Here is a 26,946-nt window from a genome sequence, read left to right on the forward strand (position 1 = left end):
CTAGTCCTTCACTTTTGCCAGTAGATGCAGCAGTCACAATCCTAACAATAGTTATATCAATAGAGACTGGGCCACTACAATCTTTTTGGCATCACAGTCTTTAAATATGGAGGCTACAGCAATGGCCATACAATTCAGAAATCAAAACATTGACTTGCTTAATTGTCGGCACATTACTCAATTGTCGCTGCATTCTACCAAAATCCAATTAATGTTAATACTATTCAAAATGAAAGTAGTGATAACCAAAATATGGTTCCTGTTATTTATTTTAATCGTATTCAAAGATTCCTCACTGGATGAAGTGATGGAAATATGGATGGCAGAAATAGACTGGCCCCACCTGTAGTATAGCTTCTTTCAGCTATGCGATGATGACATAGTAATATTTCTTTGGTATTTATGATGTATTGAATTACTTGTTCCAGTCTTTCACAGGGGTCATTGGAAACCACATAGCACCTCCTCCAAAATAGGTTTTTCCCCTTTATTCATAAGAGCAAATCATGCAGTCCATCTATGAGTATTGGCATTTGAATTGGTGGTTTGGTGAAATTGCCTATAATGAAAAATTATTTCAGTTTAGAGCATAGTAGTTAACTTATACTGTTGAATAATAATAGTAGTACATTTTATGATAGTTTAATATATCTCAGACAGGCAGATTCTTTAAAATTTTTAATGTCAAACTTTTTGAATCCCCAAGGTGTCAAAATGCTGAAAAAGTTTTACATCACTAAAATATGTTACACCAGCCACCCGTTAAGATACTACCGTTAGAGAGTTATTGGGTTCTTTGACTACCCAGACAGTATTACATTGGATCTTTCTCTCTGGTTATGGCTCATTTCTAATTTGCCTACACATACACAGAATAGTCTGGCATATTCTTTACACACTTCTCTTTCCTCATACACTTGACAATGCCGAAATTACCAAACAATTCTTCTTCACTGAAGGTTAACTTCTGTTCTGTAATTGTTCAATGTCTACTTTCCTCTTGGTAAGAGTAGAAGAGGTTCTTTAGCTATGGTAAGCAGCTCTTTAGAAGGACACTCCAAAATCAAACCTTTGTTCTCCAGTCTTGGGTAGTACCACAGCCTCTGTACCATGGTCTTCCACTGTCATGGGTTAGAGTTCTCTTGTTTGAGGGTATATTTGTACACACTATTCTATCTTATTTCTCTTCTTGTTATTTTGAAGTTTTTATAAATTATGTATGAAAAATTTATTTCAATGTTGTCATTGTTCTTGAACTTGTAGTTTATTTCCTTATTTCCTTTCCTCACTGGGCTATTTTCCCTGTTGGAGCCCTTGGGTGTATAGCATCCTGCTTTTCCAACTAGGGTTGTAGTTTAGCAAGTAGGAGTAGTAGTAGTAATAAAAATAATAATGATAGTAATAATAATCATCATCATCATCATAATCATAATATGTGGCTTGGTTTCTAAAACTGTTTCATATTACCATAGAGCAAAAGGTTTGTCATATTCAAATTTAAAAAACTTGAAAATGTTTCAAGAGGTTTGTTTTATTCACACATTGTAGTAAGAGTGGCCTCTCAATCCCATAGCTTTATCACAACAATGAACAAGGAAGGATATTGGACTCTACTCGTAGAGAATGACATTGGCTCTTAATTCTTTCAAGACAGATCCTAATTCTTAGGCAACCAGTCATATCATGAGTTATATAAGATAAATAAAAGGTCTATTCTGTGTCTAAACATATTATTTAGAAAGAATTAATTTTAATTTAAGGCTTTTTACCTTTACTCATATTTTAAATGTTTTACTCCACAGTTCCTGTTAATGTGTCCGGTTCGTATCCAGTGTCAGGGATGATCACTGTACCGTTACCTGTCTACCAAACTGTAGTAGCTAATATCCAAGGAGCCGATGGACAGCCACTGCAGGTTGTCACACCAATAGTGCAAGTTCCAAAGATTGAACCAGGTCTAGAAAATGTGGAGGTTTCAGCGGGTCTCAACGCTTCATTAGATGCATCGACAATCATCTCCTCAGGGGGAGGACCTGTGCAGGCAAGTTTTTTCTTTTAAAAGATCCCAACTGTATTTTTACATTTTTGTGTAGTGGTTTTTGTTTTTCATTAGATTTATTTTTAACATGTTTGGCTTTATAAGTCGTCTTTCCCACTTTTATCCCTATATTAAAGGGTCGGTTACCTTCTCTCAAAAGCATCCTCTTCTAACAAAACTCTTCTCTCCATTCATCCTTCACCTTATCTCGGCATCTAATTCTCTGCCTCCCACTCGATCTTCTCCCCCTATAAGTCGAGTACAGTAGACCAGGTTTTGAGATTTTTAAATATTATCCTCAATAATTCATCATCACCCTCCCCAGAAAATGACAAATTACATATGTAATGGCACAGGTGCCTCTTTTCCCTAATCTTCGCTAAATAGCTATGCAGTTTCATCCTTTTTTTATACAGTATACATGTGTACATGTATTTTGTGTATTTCAGTAACCATAAATATACATGAAAATGGGGGATGAGAGAGAATTGAAAATACAAGAGATAAAGGGAATGATGGAAGTAATTTACACTCATTTCACATTTACTGTACAGCACTATGTAAAAATATCTCCTAAGGTCATAAAATACAATCATTCCAAAATAATCCACAGTGTTATCAAAATAAATTATAGTGGGAAACTAAAATGTGTATAAATGACTGAAGAAACAAGACAGACGGAATGTATTTTTACACTTTCCTTTCATACTTCTGTTAAAATCACCAAAAAGTTTTAAAATACTGTCAACCCCATTTGATTTACAGTAAATGGCTACTTCAGCAAAGTTTAAGAAATATTACTCTGATATAGAAAGATAAAGAAAAAAAAAAGATATTATCTTGTACTATCAGTCTCAAAACTATGTGGTCAAAACCCTTAACATACAGTTTGAAACAGATCTACTGGCAAATGAGTCATTATTTATTTTTGTTTCCAGGAAAATGGAATGTGACATTTTCTGTCAAAAAGTGCAATTATTTGAAACATATATGCCAAAAATGGAAGAAACTTTTCTTCTCTTACATATTTAGACTTCTTACAAAATATTTGTGATTGTTCCAATGAGTTCAGCCATGGCACTGTTTATTTTGTTAGATTTTCAACCTGTAATTTTTTTTTTTTTTTTTTTTTTTAATAAGATATATTACATTTAGTGTATTGTATCCTGTTAAAATAATGCCATGATAGATTACTTCAATGGGCAAGAGATGTTCAGTTGCTGATTGTGTTGGGTGACACCAACTGTCACATTGGATCACCTGTGAATATCAAATAGATTGCTGATAGTATTTTTCGTTATTTTATACAGGTAACTCATCAGAGAAATAAAATCCTCATAAAATTAAAACTAGGCTTCATTGTGATACACAGTCAATTCTGGTCATCCGCGTGTTTAGTACAGTATTCACATATTTCTTACAATGCAAACGCACCAAATTTTACACCAAATTTCTTAACCATAAAAAATCTCCAACCAATGTGAGTCAAAACTACAAATTTTGCATTAGAAATGGCAAATTATAGCTTAATGTTAAAAAGAGCAAGTGAAATGTGAAATTTTGCATTAGTATCAGTTCTTGGTGACGAGTTGTCACTGGTTACCAGATGATTTTCAGCATTGAGTTGTTGTGATGGGTTCAATAGAGCCTGAACCCATTGGTCTCCCTTTTACACCTTGAATTTGTGCTTTGCATGTTAAAACACAGGCCTTAAAGTAGGGAAGACTATTTCTTTTGTATTTTTATGTTGTACTGGGTTCATCGTTCATGTCTTTACAAGAAAATGATTTTGACCTCAAAACACTCTCCCCCAAAATTAATTTTTACTTTCTCAGCCCCCCTTTTTAAGTGAAAAATTCTGCCAAAAGCCTTCTTAAGATATATTGAAACTAACAAATACATTACAAATTACATTACTGATGTTTTAGACTAGTAAAATTACACAATAACAACTAAGGGAAATTTGTCAATAGCAGACTTGGCCATAAATTTACAAATTAAAAGGAAGACTGGGCAACCTATTAAAATCTTCCAAAAACAAAATTTATAACATTGTAAATTTAACCATTTGTATTAAAACGTTAAAGACCATATAAAATCAAGTACATGTATTATATACCAAAGTTTAGGAAGGAAATAACAAGAGAAGAATTATTTAATGGAAACTACAGTATATTTCTAATACAACCGACAGTATACACCGATGAAAGACATTTGATAAGAATTTCAAATGATTTATGGATCAAACATGAACCTCTGTAAGGGGTTAATCCATAGTGCTCATCAAACAGTATACGACAGGTGTTACTTTTAAAAGGTCTTTGCACTGTCCTTGCTGCCCCCAACTGCACCCCCTTTATGGCCTTTTACTATACCTCTTTTCCCACTTTTTTGCAATCTTACTCTCCGTCTGAATTTTTTCTTCATAATGCAATTGTAGATTTGCCTCCTATTACACGGTGCTGAATAGCATTCCAGGTCCCATTGTGGATATCCTTCTCTCCCAAAATTCATGAATTCAATCTTATGTATGCTCAAGACATCAATACTTGTTTTACCATATAATGAACAAAGATTTCATACTCCACTAGCAATATCTAATGTAATCAATTGACTTGCAGTATAAAAGGAATGAGCAACATTTTTACATATTTCCATGAACATAAACCGAATCTTTTCTGTGATAATTAACTTTGAAACATCAGAAGAATCAAAGCAATAAATGATTCACAATGGAAGAATTAGTTGCTCTTTCTTGCTGTAGTAGCTCCGCTCCAGGTCAAAATAATTTCAATCTTTAATTAATTGAACATCTAGCTCACAGTTTTATGACGAGCTTTGGATAAAGCAATTGTTTCTAAATGAATGGCAAAATGCCATCATCACAGCAATAGTAATACTATAAAAAATACCCCTACCCATCAAACTTTAGATCAGTAAGTTTAACAAGTTGTGTATATGAAATGATGAAAAAAATTGTAAATTAAAAATACTTATAAGAGAATCTATAGTTAGGCCAACCCCTTGTAGATTACATAAAAAAGTCAATCAAAACATGATCCATAATGTCTTAGAAAGAGCATGTTCAGAGAAAATTAGAGTGGGAAGAAGTAACTAGCAATATTTTTTTTGACATTCTAAAGGTGTTTGACACTACCTGAAGATATGGTTAATTGAAGAAATGTGTTAGTGTTTTTCAAGGAAATTGTCTTTATTTACAGTACAGTATATAAAAAAACATTGAAACAGACCGGAAAGATAATGTTTTTTCTGAAAGATAGATTGTAAAATGCCATATTCCTTAATACAATATACAAATATAAATCAATTACCAGATGGAATTAAATATGGCTTATTTATGCAATATTTTACAGTTTCTTACCTATGACAAACATGTTCTTAATATTTCTGTAAAGAAAGTAGATACTTGGGCCTCATCAGTAGGCTCCCAATTTTCTTACAAACCTAAAAAATAATAAAGATAATTGAAGATTTTAAACTAAAAATGAAAAACTAATACCTATCAGCCAAATTTTAGAAATCACATTTTTAAGCTTTAACTTACACAAACCAGAAAGCCCACATTGCATGCACAAAATCCAAGAGCAAAAAGGTATTTAACATGACGAAAAAGAGCTATCACTTGCAACTTGGAGAGTCAACAGATCAACCCTAATGTTACTATACAAAACAACTGTTCTATCTATTCTAGACTATGGAAGCCAAATATATGGCTGAATATGAGATGGAGTTTTAAAAACCTTAGATCCTAGTCACACTGAAGGACTCAGAAACTGCACTGGAGTATTGAAGTCCTTTCCAAAATAGATCTGAACAAGTTGAAGTGATGATCCTCCAATCTCCATTCATCGTGACCTAGTAACCATACAAATACGATAAAAATTCAGGCAAGTGGTGCTCCAACTGAAGAGCTCTTTAAACCAAATGACATTATTCTTAAAACCATCATACACCACTTTTTCCAAATACAGTACAGTTCTATTTAGCTAACAGAATATCTGAGTCGATAAATATGAACATAACTATTCCTCCAATACCAGTGTTTCCTCCCCCTTGGATTATGAATAAAGTGCATACTTTTATATACCTATACACTGTATTATCTAAACAAAATCTTTGCATATACCCCTAAACATTTAAGCAACATACAACAGATCAGTTAACTTACAAAGGCCCACATTATATTTATTCTGCTAGAACCATACCATTGTCTGTGTAGAATTTGGTGCAATATCTTCTAATAAAACAAACTAGTTTTCTTTACCCAATAATGTGCAGTATCTGTTTTCAAAGCGAGTTGTCTGTGATATGGTCAGCTGTCAAGGTTGTTATTAACATCCCACCTCTTAGAATTAATTTTATGTGACTAGAAGTGTTTTAGGAACCTTTTAAAATTATATCATAAATATCCCTTATTCAATCAATTGAGTTTGTTCACACTTGTATAGGAACATTTTGTCCTTTAAAATAGAGATAACTTTAGTGGAGCTAGAATGGCCTGTGAATCATTAACAGGGTAGTTGATAATGACGTTATGTGAGGGGAAACCCCCACCCACCAGCCTGTCACAGAGTAAGCCACTTTTGTCTGTGGCTGCAACTTAGTACAGTATGTACATACCGATGTGCTGCTCTCTCAAAAGTTCAATCCCCCTTGTTTTTATTATTATTATTATTATTATTATTATTATTATTATTATAATACATTCCAACATTCCTCTCTCCAGGAAAGCTATATTCTTTCTTATTAAAAATTTAGTGACAGAAGCTTGTAGAGAATTAGATTCTAGTCAAATGAAAAACTTGATAATAAAAAGTTCATTACATTAGAAGTGCACCTACAGTAATACCTTAGATTACAAGTAATTGAATAGGAACAAATCCGTTTACGAGCATACAACTTAATATTGGCGTACGAGCATTGTATCGGTCTATGAACAAAAAATTTCCCTCCGTATGTGTATTTTTTTGTGGACTTTTGCACAGTGTTCATGGGCTTTTTATACCATCATTTTGTTTTTGTATTAGCCCAGCCTCCCAGCAGCACTAGTAGAATCATCATCTCGTGCTCATCTTTGGAATTGCTTTTTTTGTACAGTTGTGACCATATGTTCTTTGTTGAGTTATGGTCACTATTGTTCATCATACAGACATTTTGTGCTGCATTGTAAAGCTAACAGTATCGTACCAAGGCCACAAGGTGAATGAAAAAGCTGGTAAGAAAAAGGAAAAGATTATGCATGCAACCGACTGCAAAAACTTTACGTTTGCACTGCAATAAAGAGCATTTCAAAGCATTAAACAGTGTGTAACTGGTGCTGCCATTGGCGAATCAACAGCAATATGTTTTTAATCTAAAGTTATCTGTATATCTTGATTGATGAGAAGCAGTTAGGTGATAGGATTAACGAAAACTCTACTATTGAAAAGACAATAGCATTGAAGCGGAATAAGGAGGAGCATCAAGAGAATGCAGAAATTTCAATTGAGTAGGAGGAACTGTTGTTAATGTGGGAGAGCTTGCAAAATTGTCTTAAGTAGTAACTTTTTAAAGGAAGGGAAAAGGAAAAAATAATCGACTAATTAGGTTACTTGTCACAACTGAATGTAAGAGTAAAGAAAAACAAACAAATTGTCCATAAACGGTAAGTTACGCGATGCAGTTAGTGAAAACCTATTTTAGTAAGTGCAAACTGAAAAATTCCTAGACTATTTGTGATATTCTTTCACTCATAGAATGGAAGAGTTACACATCTTGTATTTGGGATCTGAGGGTATTCGAAACAATTTTTAGCAATCATTCATAATTAAAGAGCTGCTTTTAGGGTTTTATGGAGATACAAACATCTTTTCAGTCTTTTTCTTTCTTCCATTCTTTCTCATCTGTATTTTTCTGCCACCAGAATTTGTTTACTGAATATAAAATATAGATTAAATTTAGAAGGCAATGCATAATCAAATTAATTTTATCATTATTTCAGTGACCTGTAACTACTAATGAATATACTGTATTGTCAACTTTGTGTATTGTAAATGGTGTTTTAACAAAATTATAAAAAATTCAAAATGCTATAATTTATATGATCTGAATGTTGAGCACAATATTTTGTCATATTTATCCTTTCCAAAAAGGGGTACAATAAAAAAATATATAGAAATAACATTTTCCAGCACAATCTTTTGGGAGCCTAAAACTTGGAGTAATTATTTATAGCTGCCTATCTTACACAAGATTGTTGATTATAGTCCTAAACAAATCCTTTATTTTGTCAGTGCTCTCTTGTAAGGTTGATGTACTGTATTTCAGTTTTGGGGAATAATTTAAACCATGTTTGTTTTTATTTTCAGGATGATGATGATGACGGAAGTGTAGACATGGTGGATAAAGAATGAGGCGGCTTTGGTCTTATGATATTGGGGGACCGTAATTCCTTCTAAACTTTCAGTAACGGTTGGTCTTACCGTTTCCCGTTCATGTTTGTCTTTCTGCCTATCTCAGCTTTTCACCAAAGAATAAGTGTGTGATATCTGGAATACAAAGTTATAGCTGTGGGTTATTATTTTTTCTCTCTTTCTTTAATGGTTGAGTCGGAATGATCCAGCTGGTTCTTGACTGCCCCAACTATTACTTCTAGTTAACATTTTCTTTTTCCAGATTTTGCTCTATTGAGCAGAATGAAACCATACCTGATATGGAGACTTAAGCTGCTGCCACTAAATGTCACTATAATTATCATCCCCATCATCATCATAATCATTGTCTTCATACCAATACCGGTTTGTTTTCCTCACTCGAGGAAAGAAAAATTATTTTCGTAGACTATTCGAAATGGTTTGCACTGGTCAGGGGAATTTAGTCATGAAAGTTGTTGTATCTCTCCTATGTAATTTTAAAGGTTATTGGTGTGGTTTACATTCTGATGAATCCTCAAGAATATATGTACTGTATTATGAAAATGAAAGAATTGTATATTCTATATTTGATTCGTATATGAAAGAGTAAATTTTAAGCTTATTCAAAAGCAGGTATAATTTTTCCCTCTACTTCTGTCTGTGAAGTTCTTGAAAATGCATGAAGAATTATGTCTATCTTTATTACTCGTAGAAAATGTACTTCAATTACGTGGGATAATTTCATTTTTCAGAGCTTTATATAAAATATTTAGCCAAAAAAGAAATCCTCTTCAATTAATATGTATAAAACAAACTATTTCATTTTTTTGGACCATTGATTTTATAAATATGAAAAAGCCTCTGAAAACTACCTCTTTGTAATCATTGTAGATCATTTATCTCTGATTTTTTGAGAATTGACTCCATTTATCTTGGAGTCGCTGTACATTTCTACTTTAAAATAGGAAGGCATAATTATGCATTGTGTGTTTTTCTCTTCACAAAGATATTTTGTTTCTTATATTTTTTATTGACTTTTGCCCTGTGGCTCAAACCCCATTATATTACAGATTGTTAATCCGGTCTGTTAAGTGTAACAGCTTTACTGTTGAACTATTCAGCCAATAATAGATCAGAGAAGCACTCATCATTATTTTTGAAATGCATCATTGATGTACACGCACTCAAAATAATTTCACCACTTTCCAAGTATTTTTTGGAGAAAAAACTTATAAAGTGTTAATTGGTAACTTTATTGCAAGTTCATGAAACCAACACAACATTTACATTAAAAGTAAGCAATATACACGAAGCATCAAAGAAGTCTCTCTTTATCTTATCAATTAAATCGTCCTATCTCTAGATGTAGACCGTATGTGTTGTACACAAGTATTGATATCTTGACACCTAATACAGAGAGAGTCCCTTATTGGCTTGTCTGATTAGGTCCTGTTTGGTTTTTATTTGGCTACCATCCAATTTGTTGACAATATAAGCCAGATTTATTGGGTTCAAGTTGGGAGACTTTGCAGTACCAGCTGAACTCGGTTGAGTCCCTTGTTAGGCTGGGAGGAACGTAGAGAGTAGAGGTCCCCTTTTTGTTTTTGTTTCTTTGTTGATGTCGGCTACCCCCCAAAATTGGGGGAAGTGCCATGGTATATGTATGTATGTAAGTTGGGAGACTTTGCAGGCCATTCAACCTTGACATTATGGACAAAAGAATCGTCCATCTCTATATGCACTGGTTCTGGCTCAGGGATTAGGAACTTCTTTACTGATGGAACCAGGAACATATTTTAAAATTTTGGTGTACAGCCTGCTGTTCAATCTAATATTAATCTAGATTAGTTCTCCTGGAACACTATCAGCTATCCATCCCCAAAGTGATCTTGTGATACTGCCACTCCTCTTTACTGGCTGAATAATCTTAGGCTTTTACCTTGAAAGGAAATCATAGGCCTTTCGAGTACTTTACATTATCTTTTCTGTCGTATCTATCTACAGTACACTTTAGCTCTGTTGAATCCAATCTGCCGAGCAATGATTGATGATGACCTTAAAGAAAAAGTGCGTTGCATTTTTTTATTGTCCATCTTATCTACTTATTTACATTTGCGTGTGATGACGTGATTTAAGATACGTGGTTACAGATATTGTTTCCTTTATTTTATTTAGTGTTTTTGTAACCATTATCAGATACATCACTTATATTTATTGTATTTTTCAAAAATTATCATGTTTCTTGGTGATCATGCTTTATTTTTGTATTTACACTTTGGATTCATCTTTGACTGTTATCTAATGATCTTTCTTCATATTCCATAAACTAGATTTTTCTACATTTTTTGCGTTAATTTATTTTCTTCCATATAATGTACAGTATAATGATACTGTAAAGTGAATCACTCCTTTTCTTGTGTACAGTATATTAAAAGAATAAAGTATTATATTCTGGACAAAATCTACTGGACGAGTATAGGGGAATATCTTTGAGTGCGTGTACCATGAGTGTTTGTGTAATTTAAGATGTAAATGTGTCCTCTTATGTAAAGTATTTATTTCCCTCCTTTTCCCAACGGTGGATGTAATATAGTTTGCTTTGTATATGTCATGTGTACTATAGGAGTTGCTCAATGTTGTGTATGTTCAATGCAACAGTATGTGTTGTAAGGAGTTCTTTTGGTAGACTCGGTGAGAAAATATTTATTTATTACGTTGTAGTTTTGTTAATTGCTTTGCCTCTTTTAAGCTCATCCATTATTGGTAATGAATAGTGTTGTTATTTATTTTTTAATTATGAAAGAATTAGATACCCTAGAGTGGAAAGTACCCGTCTTAAGTATAAGTTGTTGACGCATATTGAAAAAATTGGTCCATTATTTAATGACAGTATTTACTTCTATAAAATGCTTGAATAGAGTATTCTTTCATAATATTCATAGCAGAAAAAACTTCTAAACAAATGTAGCACTTTTCCATTTTACTGAAGTCTATTGGTGGTACAAATACTTTTTATTTAAAATGTTTGAATTAAATTTTATTTGGGGGGGGGAAAGAACCTGTCAAACATCCAATTTTTAATGATTTTCAGCATAATCACTAGTACCTTCTTGTAATTTTATACTGGTGAGTTTTGTACAGTTGCCAAGGCAGCTGTTAGTCAGACTTGTAAATTCATGAAGTATAGTAATTGTATCAGTATTGCTTTATGATTTGGTGATATGACTAAATGAAAAGTAGGAGTTGCTATATTTTGTTAAGATTTATTGCTAAAAAGTTAGCCAAATTACTAGTAATAAAATACATAAACTGACTTTATATTTAATCAAATAATAGGCAAAACCAAACAGTCATCCATTTTTTTTTTATTAGGGGTGGTATGTTTTAACTTTGGTAATATTATCCAGCATAAATATTTTAAGATTTCTACCAAAAGATCTCAGAGCGTGAAACTCCTTGTTAAAGAAAAATAAAAAAAAACATAGAGGCTAGGGTGTTATGTTCTAGAATTCAACAGTGGCCTCCTTTATTGATATGGACATGTAAATTGGTTATTTATACAGTACTTTCGTATTGTCACTGGAACACTTTCAGTAATTACGTTTTGATTTAAGAGATTGTGTATTTCACATTTCTTGGTGCTGAATTTCATTTTGATTTTTCACTTGTCGTGTTTTTTGTAACTTTTGTACATACTTGAAGTGTTGCGCATAGATGTTGTAAATATCTGAATTTTGAAGATTCATCCATAGGTTGAATAACCCAGTAATTCAAGAAATAAATTTTAAAGGAAAAGCAAGATCTGACACTACTGTATAAGGAAGTTTGACTTTGCATTATTCATGGCATGACTAGATTGCTTCACGTTTTAGTGGGTATAAAGTTTTGGGGATTATATCCTTCACTTCTCTTTTGTACTTGTTACTTGGGTATTTTTGATGTACTATGTAGAATATAACCAGAAAAATAGTGTTCTTCAATATTGAAAACTTGAATAGTATTTTGGTAGCATCTTTATGTTGCTTGGTAAGAGCATTTTTTTCATTTTAATTTCACATTGCTTTAGTTTGGTTTTAAAAGTTGCTTCTCATTATGTAGAGATAACAGGAAGATTGTGCTATGAAGGGGTCTATGCTGAGTCCCTGACCTGTAGCATGATTGTTGTCCAGCTAGTTACAAAGAATACCACATGTGGAGGAGCACCAATCCATCTGAGCTTAGACTTAGAAAGTGACGTTCATTCCCTAATTATTATTATTGCATTTGTATGTCGAGTAACCTTGTATGAAAAAAGTCAAGTTTTTTAAAGTTATTTCTATTTTCCAGGAAATGCAACATTATATAATTTTTTATACCAAATTGTTAAAAATCTTCCGGGTGAAATGTGTTTCAGGGATTTATTTTAAATCACAAGGGATGAAAAAGGGTAATGGACTTAATTTTCAGTATTTTAAAAGTAGACGTCTAAAAGGGCCACTGTCCAGTCACTATTAATCTCTAGAAATAGCAATCATGGCTGTGATAACTAGTTTAGTGTTGGGCCAGTATGGTGCCACAGAATTAGGTGGAATGACAGCAGCCTGGGTGTGGACATCTGTAAATGAACGGTGTCAGTGAAAGGATGGTTTTAATCTTGTTGACTCTAGAAAGTGCATCAGCCACCTTCAGAGAGAAAATTTTGAGTGACTAGTTGTCCTACTGCATAAGAAAGAGGTACAGTACTACCTATTGTCAGAAACTGTATGAGAAAATATTTTACTTATCTATAAACAATATGCATTCATACTAAATGAATATTATCTTTTTTTTATGATTGTATATGAATACCATACTTATGTATGGTTTTACCATTTTTGCATCAATGTACAGTAACAAATTGTAGTACTGTAAATTTTGAAGTATTTTATTAAATATTTTGATGTTTCAATGAAAGTACTTTGTATAGTATACGACGTAGCAGAGTAGTGTTGTTTTGATTGCATCTGCCGTTGTAGAAACTAATATTCCTTGCAAAGGAACTGTAGCAGTCATTGGAAGACAAAGTCTGACTTTGTTCTTTACACCATAAAACTTTGGTGTTAGTGAAACTTGTGTGATATGTGTTAAATTAAGAAAATGGAACATTACTTGAAAAGTAACAGTAGGATTATATTTTCTTGTATGAACATGTAGTGTATTGTAATGATTGTGTATTGATCTTGTAGGGGCAATTGAACTCGGAAGTTGAATATCCGGGAAAGGTTTGAAAAGCATTAAGAATGGAACACAGGGCTTTGGCTGTTTGCTTGAGATGTAGGATGTGTATCATGAGGGAGAATGCAGATGGTCATTTACCCTTGGACTGAACTTATTATAATGTGATGATTTCGATACTAGTCGACTGTGGCATACCATGGCTAACTATTAAATGAAAAAGAAGACTAATCAGTAATTTACAGATTGTGGAGGATTGAATATATGAGAACTCCATTTGATGTTGTGTGTTAGTCATCTTTCAGGTGAGTGCTGATCTCACATAAGTCGTGGGACACAGCAATCTCAAGCATCATTAACCAAAGAACATGCAAAAATCTTTATAGCAAAATTTAGGGGTCATATCTAGATTCATCTTTAGATCATTTGTGAGGACATGAGCAGTTGGATTTTGTTGTTCAAAGTTTTCTGATGTATTGTCTGTGTGTTCTTGTAGTTCTGATGCCAATTTTGCAGTGTTCCATGTCATAACTTAGGTATATAGTAAAACATTATGGTACAAAAGGAAGACACGTGGGACATAACCCAATGTCACCTGGCGCTTTATTATTATTGTTTCCGATTTATCAACATTTGAAGGTGTTAAATGTTTAACAGAAGAACTGCTGTTTCATAGCTATTTTTCAGCTTGAAAACTTGAATTTATAGAAAGTTTATAGCTTCTGTACATCTAACTTGTAATGATTTCTCAAAGTTTAGTAGATTTTGAATTTAGTGACTTGAGCCAATCAAATCACAGGTGTTTTGAAAATAAACACTTGTTGCTTGTCATATTCTGCAAATGCTATCATGCCTAAATGCATTATACTTGTATACTCTTTCTTTTGATCTTTTGAGAGCACAGTATTTGTGTTACAATATTAGTTTTCAAGGCCAGTATTTGAAGCATAGACTTAAAATGAGTGTGAAGTTATATTCAAGATTTTGATAGAATACTGGTACAAGCGTATGCTAAGCTGATCATGACAAAGTGAACTTGGATTTTTTAGGAAACCAGATTTCTGTTAACTAAATTATATTTTATTCTAATATCAGGGCAATTTAGTTTTGAAGTAATTTTGTCTACACGTCTCTGGTTTTTATGGGTGGATACTTTTATTTTAGAATATATTGGCAGGATTTTATCAATAAATTCAGTTGCAAGTACACACAATGGCATGGCATGTAAACTGTGCCGGTTTACAATAAAGAATGTAACAAGCAGCAAACTATTGAACCAGGCAATGATCCTTATGTTGGATTCTAGAAAATTTTTAAGTGAATAGTTTTCCTTGTACGTTAACTTTGGTTAAAATAGTCCTGTAGATGCTAACTCTAAATGAATTAAAATCTGGAAGTGTTTGCTCTTGGGGACTTGTTATATTCAGTAACTATATTAATTGGAATTGGGTTTAAATTCACTAGCTTTTGTTTTGATTGTTTGATGATATACATCCATCAGTGCAGATTGCATTGTAAATATATCACTCAGGATAGCATTTTTATTTTAATGTTTAAAAATCTTTGTATAAGATTTAGAAATGTTTGGGTGTAATTGAAGGAAAATTTTTATCTTCATTAATGTCATATGACTTTCATTGGAACTTTAGTTGGAATAATTCTTCAAAATTTGATGAAGTAATGTCTTTTTCTCTTCGTAGATTTTAGTCTTGGTTCATCATTGTTTAATTTTTCTGGTGAATTTTAAGTATATGCCAGGAATCACAAGTACAGTATGTAGTTTTAAATCTTTTAAAAGCAAGAGTCTGCAATGACGGCTTACAAATGATATTTTATAAAGCATAGTTTTTTCCATCTGAGTTGAGCAGTAGACCTCTTAGTTGAAGAGGTTTACACAAGTATATAATAGCTACTTTATATTATAAAATATATATCATAAGACATAATTGGGAGCATTTACTTTCCAAAGTTTTAAATTATCTAGGAGAAGCATTTTGTAAGCTTTAAGTCGATTCAATTGGTTGTCAGTCAAGTCAATTATTATTTTTGCTTTTATCTATAAAAGTTGCCAAAATGAACTGTTTATCTTTCTTCAATCAACCTGACATGTTTAGTAGACTATGTATGCCAATATTTTACAATATGGTGAACTTGAGGTTATATTTTTATATGCAGAATTTGCAATTAATTTGTTGTGCAGTAGACTTTGGGCCCTGTAATTGTTAATAATGTCAATTTCCTTCCTCACTCCTGTCCTTTCTCAGTAGATCTCTCTTGTTGGCATTGTTTTACTTGATCTATAACATTAATTATTGTAATTTATCACCTGCTATGTTGTGGCTTTTATTGTTGCCTGTGTTCTTACATTCCTCCTCCTCAAAAATTTATTGCCTTTTAAGGTAAATTCATGCAATTCAGAACATGCTCGCACATCCCTGAGTTTTGCAGAAAGTAGGAGAATGGAAGATTCACAATTATAATAGTTACGCTGCAATGTGGATTTACTAAATCTAATCTAATAAATTTTTAGTGTGCATTAGTATCATATAGCTTGTTACATTATGCTTTCCCCTTTATAGAAGTCAATTTTTGATTTATCAATTATAATGTTTTTGGTCTTGGCAAAAACTATATATTTAAAACAAAGAATACCAAAACCCATCCCATTCGTACCGGTAACTAGGCCCGTGATCTATGAAAAAGCAAAACTGGGGGATGAGCAAACATTACATTTGTACTAATTTTTGTTTTGGACAGCACAATGCACCAAGTCATTTCACTCAGTGTTGATTATAGTCAGTAGTTTGAAGGAGTATTGTCTTGGTTATTTTTTTATTTCATAAATAGCTACGTGTTTGTGTGTTAACAAATCCTGTACTGTATAATTAAGAATTAAGATAGGATAGAGATAACTACACTTCGTATAGGAGTTTAACAAAGAAATCTCGGTGCCAAACTTTATTTATTTATCATCACTCATACGCCCATTTTTCTCTCATTCATGTGCCATGAAGTTTACTCCTGTACTCCTATAAATTATTTGTAGTATCTTTATATCAGCACAAATATCATAAGCTCACATCAAAATTTTCATTTTAAGAATAAATGTTATGTAAAAGTCTAATTACAGTAATTTATAGTTAATTTGCACAATTCAGTGTTTGCCTTTATTTTTATTAAATGAGCCATTATATTTGATATCTATACATGAATATTGTTGAACTTGATGGTTAGGACTGAGTTTTGTTCACTGTTGTACTGTATTATGCAAATAATTTTACAGAATATCTCGAGGTAGTGCATTTTTCATTAGTTCCCAAACTAAGGCAAGTATTTGATTACAATTTCTTTGGCTGCAATTAAGTAATACATAGGGTTATATAGGAGTTCAAAAGAAAATTACCTCATAACTTCCTTGAAATATTTGTCAATTGTTAATGGTATGGAACAAAATGGTTTGACCACTGCACGTCAGTCATTTGAAGTTTTGCTCTTGTAATATATAATTGCATCAAATTAAATATGACCCATATTTCTATTGGAAAAATTTACCCTCCCAAAAGCAGCACAATTAGATTTCAGGTATGAAGTACTGTATTAGCAATTACCTTTCTTTTGGGCCACATAATTATATTTAAACAATAATTTTGAATAAGCAATGATTGAAAATGTAGAGGAGTCTTTTCTGTGGTTTGGATAAGGATGGTAAAACAAATTTATATGGTCTAGTAACAGTTGATTAGGTTTTAAAGTTTTTAGGGTTACTAATGCATTGCCTGAATCAAGTTGTTCGATATATAATTAATTTTCTAATTAAAATTTTGAGATATGGGTAAACATGATAAGAAACTGTTTCCGTTCCTCTAACATTAGACTGGCTATTTGCTAAAATAGTGAATGAAATACTGTGTATGCATATTCTTATTGCAGTTACTAGCTTTCCCCCATCAAAGCATTGTATGTTAGTGTTTATATTTCAAGTGTTAATTTTGTTTATTTTGTTAATAAAATGTGAATATGTAGGTGATGCATATAGGATGTCATAGTCTTTTTAATTATGATGTACTTAATACTTTAGCCACAATTGTGTTCCAGAAAAGGAAAAAAAGCCATAGGCTCAGCTCATTAGACTGTAAAGTAATATTATGTGGTGTCCTCTTTGTATATTTTATGTAATTTATTGTCGACTGTAAATATAAAAAGGAAGATGCATAATAGGTTTCATTGTATTCCAGTGTTTTCATTTTCTTCTTGGGTTTAATGTGCGGTGTGGTCTCCAGGAACTTTCCTGTAAAATGTTAGAACAGAATTTAATAATAACATCAAAGAAATAATATGTTCCTATGTGAAGGCAAACCATTTGTTCTTTACTTATAAGGAGTAGAATAACAGCGAAGGCTAAAATACGGCTCTTAAAATTTTAAGTGTTAACCAACTTGCAGGGGAGTTACCCACTGCCACCCTTTCAGCTCTTTCTAACCTCTATTGAATTTCAGCCATATCAGAGAGCACTTGTTCCTCTGGCTATGAATTTGGCAGTTTTGCTTTCCAATAATTTTTTTTTTTTTTTTTCTTCCAGCTGTGTATTTGCTGTTTATCTTGTGATAATGTGGATGTATCCAGGGCTCCCACCTAAGACCTGTGGGACGTATATGAGCAATATAGAAGTAGATCCTCACAGGTTGTGCATGGGGCATATGAACTTAGTCCCACCTTGTGAGTAATGCAGGGAACGGCCATCCTCCAAGGGGGCATTGTTTGGCAGAAGGAAAAAAGAATGCTAAAAAGGATTCTTCTCCTTCGGGGTCTTCCTGGAAGATTAGAAGTCCAGACCTCCTACTTCTTTCCCAGCAACGATTCTTCTATGCCATCTTCCTCTTGAGGGAGGGTAGTCAGTTAAGAGCGATGGTCGGCTCACTGGGGTAAGGAGGCTCCCTTGTTTCCCCTGGCGAAGCGGTGTTGCCTCCCTCTCAGAGTAGTTGCACTAATCTTTACTTTTCTCTCAATTTACAGAGGCAGACACTCGTGAGGTCGTCCAAGAGTTAAAGGGACTGTGCTCCTACTTGGATGTTCCACGGAGGAAGAGCTAAGGAAAGAGGTGTAGGAAAGCGGAAAGAAGAGGAGGAAACGCGATTGCTTCGCCTCCGAGTTAGACTCTGAAAGAGAGTGAGTGAGTGACTGTGAGTGTGACCGCACCTAACCGTTCTGTTCCTGTGTCACCCAAACTTCTTTCACTGGGAGGCAGACCACTCCCTACACTCGTCACAACTCCACCAACAACACGAAGCCTTCTAGGGTGACCCTCGCAACCAGGGCATGATCGCATGGGATTGTTAATGAAAAAGCACAATTACACCGAAAGAGAAAATCAGCGTGAACAACAATGTTCATCAACGTCTTTGGCAACCTGATGAGGAGGATAGAGAGGAGACAGCCTCTCTCTCAAAGCCAAAGAGAAAAAGCGACTAGTTTCACAACTACGTGAGTATATATACAGGTGGCTGGTACCACTATCCACTCCCTACCTGGGTAGGGTTGTCACCTCGCACCATAAAGTCTAAATGGCTACCTTAAACCACTCCCTGAGGGGATCTAAAGCAATTACAGCTAACTCGAACTGTAAAAGAATTGAGTACTCAACTTTGACGGCGAAAGGAAAGCCATCATGCGAGTAAATACTCCAAAAAGCAGAGAAAAGCGCTCTTGACAAAACAGAAATGCGTATGTAAGCTGCGAAAACTGGAATGAGTTTATCGGAGACGAACAGTACTATGAAGGGAGAGGATATGTAACAGCTCCTCACCTATCCTCCTCAGATTCCCAGACTGGGTAAGTCTGTTTGGGATGTAGATATCTACTGATACGTCCCTGATTATACACGATGTCTTAGGATAGTCGTTCCGGGGGTTAGAACCCCGTGATACCTCACGGTAATTCTCTTGTAATATCACTCTCAGAAATATTATACAGTAGGAAGCTGCCAAAAGGAACTTCCATCAGGACGACATGGCTATCTCACCCAAAGATAGATTTTTCCTACGTCAAAATCCGTTTTATAGCCTTCAAGTGGCGCCCCCCCCCAATACCTTAATCTCTTATTTCTTTTAACAGGTAATGGCAGGAAGACTCTACCTCCGGTAGGGAGAAAAGTAGAGGTACAAGAATAGGAATAATACTGCATAATCTTGCACCTGTTTATGTTGCTAGTCAGCCTGGTGAAGACCGTTAAAAGCAGGTTTGCTTGGAGATTCTATTTTTGCCGCATAAATTGTGAATAGCATCTTTTATGTTAAAGAAATGACATAGTGTGTGACTTTGCAATCAAGAGAAGGGGCCTCAAAAAATACTATTATTAGTGGTCTCAATTCATATCCATTTTCATGGATGTAGAATAAACCTGACAAACTGTGTATCACCGAGGACTGTAAGGCTTTTTTGTTGTCTTTCTGATGTAGAGGTGAGAATGTAAAGTCAGGTTCAATGCACAACCTTGTTTTAAAATCCCTTTGATCTTTACATTATTGCTTATTAAAATTTGACAAAAAAAGTTTTTTCGACCTTATGTCTTTTTTTTTTTTTTTACTTATTGAATTTGCTACTAATAAGTCTATTATTTTTTTTTCTCAAGAATGAAATAAACTTATTTTCCCTTTATCTTATAAACTGGAAGCGTTTCCTTCCCCTGTAAATGTCCCCTTCTCAGCCACTAATTTTGTCTTTGATAAGAAATTTTTTTTCCCTTTATTTTTTGTTTCCCCAATAATGTTTAGTACTTAAATAACCTGAAATTGGCTTATCTCTGAATAATACTAAGCAATTACAGTCCCAGCTAGGTCGCCTTGCCCAGTTCTCTTGACCTGTCGCCCAGATTTTTGGGTATTCTACCATTTTACCTTTTTGTGTAGTGAACGGAGTGTGGTCGGCATTCGGACACAAGGCAGTTTGGGTGCTACCTCTGGCCACAGTCCGCAAATTACTACAATATGTCCATATATAAAATAATAAAAGGTTTTTATTAGGGAAAAATACAAATTATCTACAAATTTGTCTTTTTCTCTTGATTTACAGAGACACCCTTTGACTGCCCTGACCTTCACTGGGTATTGGAGGAGAAATTTTTAAAGAGAAATAATTGTCAGAACACAGAATTGATGCCATCATTTCTTTTACTGGCTGTGCTTGCGCCTGCCGGCTCCTCCGCCGGTCTTCACCCGCCTGAGTCACGTTCTCATCAGTCAGCCCCTGCTCTCCCGTATCGGCTATTCTTTGACTTCTCGTAAGGCTGTCTTGGCGTGATATCTCTTCCTCAGAGGCAGATTTGAGATCAGTTTCTAGCAAACGATCTATTCTTTTACAGGGTTGTGGTGGCCGATGTGGTAACATCCCTAACTTGTGAACGTGACACGGGGGTTCGAGTCCCGCTCAAACTCGATAGTTTCTTTGGTCGCTGGAACCTCACCATCCTTGTTAGCTAAGGATGGGGGGTTTAGGGCAGCCTATAGGTCTATCTGCTGAGTCATGAGCAGCCATTGCCTGGCCCTCCTTGGTCCTAATTTGGATGGAGAGGGGGGTTGGGTGCTGATCATATGTATATATAGTCAGTCTCTAGGGCATTGTCCTGCTTGATAGGGCAATGACACTGTCCCTTGTCCCTGCCATTCATGAGCGGCCTTTGCCTTGAATCTGCAAGAATCTTGTTGATCGCTCTTTCACCTGCTCGCCTTTTGATCGCCGTACCTTCAGGTCACCGGATCTTGCCTGCTAGTGCCTCCTCTTGCATATTATGAAAGGAAAACTTCCTTCTCACAGCCTGTTATGGGTGTCAAAGAGGACGGAGTTACGCTCTTTAGATGCCTCCTTGCCTTCACCACACAGAATGGTAATCCAGGTCACCCTTAAGGACTTCCCTGCTCCATTGAAGGATTTGTTGCCGCCTTGCCATTGCTACCTCAACTCTCAATCACAGTTGGGGCACTCTCCTCGTTCTAGTAGAACTCGCTATAAACAAGTATTGCCCTCGCACTACAGATGCTCTCTGCCCTCCTGATGGGATTCTCCTCCGAGGGATTACCAAATCTCGCCCTCGTGGTACAGGTGCTTCTTACCCCCAAGCTATCGCCTCACCTTGCCCTTGCGCTTGTCCTCTCTTAAGGTATCTACATTGCCCTTGCAATTGATCGACCACTGTATATCCCAATGCTCACCACTTTTATTGTGACGCTTGTGTAGTCGCAAAGATTCGGCTGACATTCTGGTTAGCATATCTTTTGATGGAACTGGAACTGGAACTGAAACCAGACACCTTAACCTTAACCTTACCAATAAAATTAGCAGTTTTCATATAAAATCTAAGGAGATTAATGGAACCAAAATGCTTCCTTAATTCTAGTCCAGTATGTGCCTGTAATTTAAGGATAAACAACAATCTTACCTGAGAATGACCAGGGGACATCAATCACATAAATGCCATGTCCTTCTTACCGCATCAGAAAACAAAATAAAAGGCAATTTCTTGACATAATTGGATCACATTCTCAGGAATTGTCCTAGCAAATGAACTACAGTAGTACCCTGAAGTAAAAGAAATTTTTAATAATTTTCTTATTTTTATTAAGGAGATTTAAAATATAAATGATTGTACAGTACACCAAACATAACACTCGGATAAATGACTAGGTGACACTTCTTATAAAAAATGTATGAATACCATATTTTTAAACTACAGTTTTCATAACTCAAGCCACTGCTTTACAAATGCTATTATTTTGTCTGGTTTATAGGTCAAGACCAATTCCCAAATTCCATTTTCAACGCATAATAAGAGGGGGAGTCCTTGTATTATTGAAAATAATTGTAATCGGATGAATGAATTCAAATTCTAGTCTTGAGTGTTAAATCATTATTGAGAAGTGAATATTAGAATAAGATATTTGAAAAGAACTTTGATAAATAAAAAAGACCAGAGGGAGCAAATGAAAAGTAAGAGATGGAATGCAACAAACTTGGAGACTAAAGGTACATACAGGTAAAAACATCTCTAGTACTGTACTGTACAACAGCACTGCACAGTACAGTGTTTGCATTGTCCACTGTAAGGGACCATCAACCTACAGGTGCTAACCTGTATGGGGAGGCCTCATGGGCTAAGGACTACCAAATTCTCACTGGTCAAGTGTTTTTCGTCTTGTTTCTGATCATATTGGTTGAATTTTTAAAAATAAAATTTTTAGTATACTTCATGAATTATTTCTAATTTCTGTGTACAGTCCTGAGACCTTTAATAAGAATATGACTACAGTAATAAGGTAAACAATAGTTGCCTGTAGGGTCAAGCAAACTTCATTTTAACCCTTAACTTAGGTTGAGGCATGCAATGCGACTTGAAGGTCTCAAGTTTGTATAGTTAGGAAAAATACAAATTACTTTATAAATTTGTGATTATTCCGACGAAATACTTACCTCGAACTACTTTCTTAGGAGGACTGGTAAAACCACTCTGCTCCGACCAAAGGGATTCAAATCCCACCCCCCACAATGCCCAGCCAAGTCGAAGGAAGTGTCGGTAGAGTTGTCCTCGGCCAGGACGACTCCGGTACAGGTGAAGTCCCCAAGGCCATCCCCAGTCCCCGTCCATGGCGGGGATGTAGGTGAGTCTGTTGCCGGGCCTCAACCGATTGTTGAGCCTATTGTTCCGTCGGGTGAGGTCCCTGTGGCGGATCCCCTATTATTTTCCTTGTGGTCGCGATTGCGCTTTGTGGGTACCCCCTCCATGGAGGAGTTTGTGGCGTAAACTTGTGGTGTGGAGGTGTCCCCTTGGTAGCGGTTCCGGCCGTAACGCCGGTACACGAACTGCCTTCTCTGTGTTGCTGTAGGTCTGTCATCATTGGCTTCTTAAGTGCTGACTTAGCGGGTGGACTTGAAAAAGCCATTGGAGTGATTGACTGGGAAGGGCCCAAGGCCCTGTAAGTCACAGCTTGGTGCATTAGGGAGTCATGACTCTCCTTCCTCTCAGTGCTTGTAAGAGAGCCGAAGTCTGACCTGAGAAATTACCCGTTTTAATCCGTAATACATGTCAAGAGTTGGAAAATCTTGGCATCTGGGAAAATCTCATACAAGACCAAGCACTGATAGCAAGAGTCTGAGTTCTTGAACATCATACGAAAAACCCTTTCTGGGGTTGGGTTTTGGTATAGCACTGTTCCTCCCATGAAACCATGCAGAGGAATAGGTTGAAGTCTTACAAGACTCGGACCTATCAATCATCCTGTCCTTTGGTGACCTCTTCTTCCTTCTTTGGGGTCACAGGACTAAGCTGGTAGTGCTGGGGAGGAACAGGTAACACATGATAGATGTACAAGTTACCTGCTGACTCGAAAATAATGATCACTTGAAGAATGAGCGTAAGTTCTGATTGTGTTGTTCCCAGCGTACGATTCCCTCTCGCTGATACCGATCATGTGGTTCCTTATCATGATTCCAGTTTGCTGTTACCGCTACCTTGCGGCTGATCCCGTGGGAAGCGACGATCATGAACAACAAGCACGAGGAGACCTGTCTTGCTGGGAGAGAACGCAAACGGAACATTCCTATGAAAGAGAAACGCCTAGGGAAAGAGTGCAAGGTAACCCCGGCACTCATGAAAGGTAGGTCAGATATTGTAGCCTGTACAAAAAAATGAGAATGATCATTGGTTCCTCTTCCACTGGTACTGTGCACTGGAAAAGCAGAAACAAAGAAACTACCAGAAGTTCTGTGACCTGAAAGTTACTGAAGAACAGATGCGAGGTGTCTGATGATGTAATTCCAAGAAGTGTGGTGTTATTCTTGGTGCATGTATGCACTTAACGACAATTCTACGCTAGAGGTAGCAGCATCTTCTGGCATTGAATTTGATATGAAAGTGGGGATTGTGTGTGACAACATTCTTTACGTTGTGGGAATAAATTCAGCAAACAATCCTCAAGAACAACACCTAATGCAGGTCGGGCAGTAGTGTGTGTGGTGATCATGCTCGTAGTGATTGTTTCATTCGGTAATCATGTAGGTATTATGAAACTGTCAGTTAACTTCATCAAGCTTGGGCTGCTCATAGATAGTACCTTATAACCTGTTCCTTCTAATGGATTGTAGCTCTGTCCTTGATCTCACATGAGACCTAGCACTGGTAGCAGGAGCATGATCTATAGCTTGTACTGGACACCTTCTTGTTAGGAGGATCGGGTTTTGGTGCAGCTTTGCTGCTCCCAAGGAACTGTGTGTGAGAGAGAGAGAGAGAGAGAGAGAGAGAGAGAGAGAGAGAGAGAGAGAGAGAGAGAGAGAGAGAGAGAGAGAGAGAGAGAGAGAGAGTGAGTGGGGAAAAAGGGCAGTACCCTTCTATTCCAACTGGTAGTGCGTACAATTGGCTTGTATGAGAGTTGTGAGTACTGATCGTCTCTTTCCCGTTAACATTCCCCTCAATATTAACACTCAGTAAAATCTGTGGTCACTTTTGAAAACAAAGTTGTGTCTCTTTTCAAGTTTTGTCTTTAGTGTAGTACAGTATTACCAACTACAGTATACATTTAAGGAAGGAAGTTCCATTTGTATTTATTCAGCATTTCAATCAGTCACTTATTTTATGATCCTTCCTTATACATATTAACCTTAGTTTTTCCTCGGTGAAGGGGTTAACTATTGTAATGTAATTGTTCAGTGGCTACCTTCCTCTTGGTAAAGGTTAGAAGAGACTCTTTAGTTATGGTAAGCAACTCTTCTAAGAGGACACTCCAAAATCAAACCATTGTTCTCTGGTCTTGGACAGTGCCATAGCCTCTCTACCATGGTCTTTCACTGTCTTGGGGTAGAGTTCTCTTCAAAGTAACAGCAAAGGCTTAAAGTTCATCCCCTCTGGAGTCATGCAGGCTGATGATGACACTAACAGGAAAAGAGAACATAACAGCACATCTATGTAATACGTACTTAGCACCATCCGGAATTGGCAGATACTGAAAGAAAGAAGAAAGGCATCACTCTTCCTCTTCACACTTGGTGACAGCAGAGCTCTTCCTCCGATGGAGTACCATCAATGTTTAAAGGCAACCAACTTCCTTAAATTCACATTGTCATTGTAAGGCCATACACATGAGGGATAGAACAGCAAGACATGCTGCTTGGCAGGCACAAGTATGTTGGATAATGGCAGGTAGCCCAGAAAACTATCACACAATTACAGATATCAGGAAACATTGCAAATCCTTGGCTGCTTCTGTTAATATCCCTTGAACATGCCTGTCTACAAGAGCATTTATTCAATCTGAAAAAAAAAGCAAAAGATTAAAACAACCTGACGAGGATGCCGAAAATTATGTCTGTACTGTCCGTTGGCCGAAGCCAAAGTGAGGTTTGCTCTACCTGTTGGGTGGGCCACAGGGCCTTACTGTCCACCCAACAGGCAACTATTGTTTACCATGTTAAAAGTTTTACATCAGTTTCATGCTTCAATCATTCTTTTCATTTTTGCCATTTATAACATTACATATATCTTGTATATACTGTACCATTGATTTTGCATGTTGTTAGCTAAAATGTTTGCTGTATACTTCTAAGTATCTCGATGAAATGGCCACTACATATACTGATACAACCATACACAGATAGCCGTCCTAATACCATTTGGCAGCACAGTCTATTTTTTTTTTCTCAGTAGATTAAGCATCATTTACTCATTTTCCCTAATCCCCTGTGTTCGGAATCTGATTTATTCTCCAAATGCACTAATTAATTTTTTTAGACCTTTCTGGCTTTTTCAACTGTCCAATTTATCTCTCTTTAAATTGTCAAGATTAATCAAGAACATATTTTTGACTGATCTCAGTGCAGCCTTTTGTTAATAACTATCTTCCTGTCTCCTCCGACCATAATTACTTTTCAATTTTCTTCCTGAGTTTCCTAAATGGTCAAAATTAACCCTTTGAGGTTCTGATGGCATCATCATAGTCCCACCTATTGAAATTCTTGTCATCAGTAAAAATATTTTTGATGAATATCAATGGGTCATTTTGAAATTTTTAATACACTTCAAAACTGTGCCACAACAGCAAGCTACAGAATATGAAAGACGACATCCTCAAGTTGGGTAACTTTACCTGCTGGGTAACCACCACCAATGACATCACCAATGAGATATAAAATATGGAATTCAGGACTTGGTATAATGCACAATAACCAGCAAAAAAGCATTTGGATAGTAATGGTTTACATATACACTTCTAGAAGAATATCTTAAGAAATAGTTTCTGGGCTCGAACCTGTGCCGCCCAGTGA

At 35.5% G+C, this 26,946-nt stretch overlaps 2 protein-coding genes across 10 annotated transcripts in view; one reads left to right on the plus strand and one right to left on the minus strand.

Moving 5' to 3' along the window:
* Positions 1-9,978, plus strand: part of LOC137653713 (DNA-binding protein P3A2-like) — a 76,397-nt gene extending 66,419 nt beyond the window's left edge. For 8 of the 9 annotated variants that reach the window (XM_068387307.1, XM_068387306.1, XM_068387309.1 and 5 more), the window contains 2 exons: positions 1,803-2,041; positions 8,407-9,978. In XM_068387307.1, coding sequence (XP_068243408.1) covers positions 1,803-2,041; positions 8,407-8,451 — 284 coding nt within the window. In that variant the 3' untranslated portion in view covers positions 8,452-9,978. Of the gene's footprint in view, positions 1-1,802; positions 2,042-5,750; positions 5,947-8,406 lie in introns of all 9 variants that reach the window. The other variant, XR_011046536.1, reaches the window with a different exon arrangement.
* Positions 9,979-22,073: 12,095 nt separating this feature from the next.
* LOC137653715 (tectonic-like complex member MKS1) overlaps positions 22,074-26,946 on the minus strand; it is a 109,799-nt gene continuing 104,926 nt past the window's right edge. Inside the window, exon 15 of the mRNA XM_068387316.1 lies at positions 22,074-22,215. The gene's annotated coding sequence lies outside the window, so the exon portion shown is untranslated. The remainder of the gene's footprint in view (positions 22,216-26,946) is intronic.

This window comes from Palaemon carinicauda, chromosome 14, assembly GCF_036898095.1.
Source record: "Palaemon carinicauda isolate YSFRI2023 chromosome 14, ASM3689809v2, whole genome shotgun sequence".
Lineage (NCBI taxonomy): Eukaryota > Metazoa > Arthropoda > Malacostraca > Decapoda > Palaemonidae > Palaemon > Palaemon carinicauda.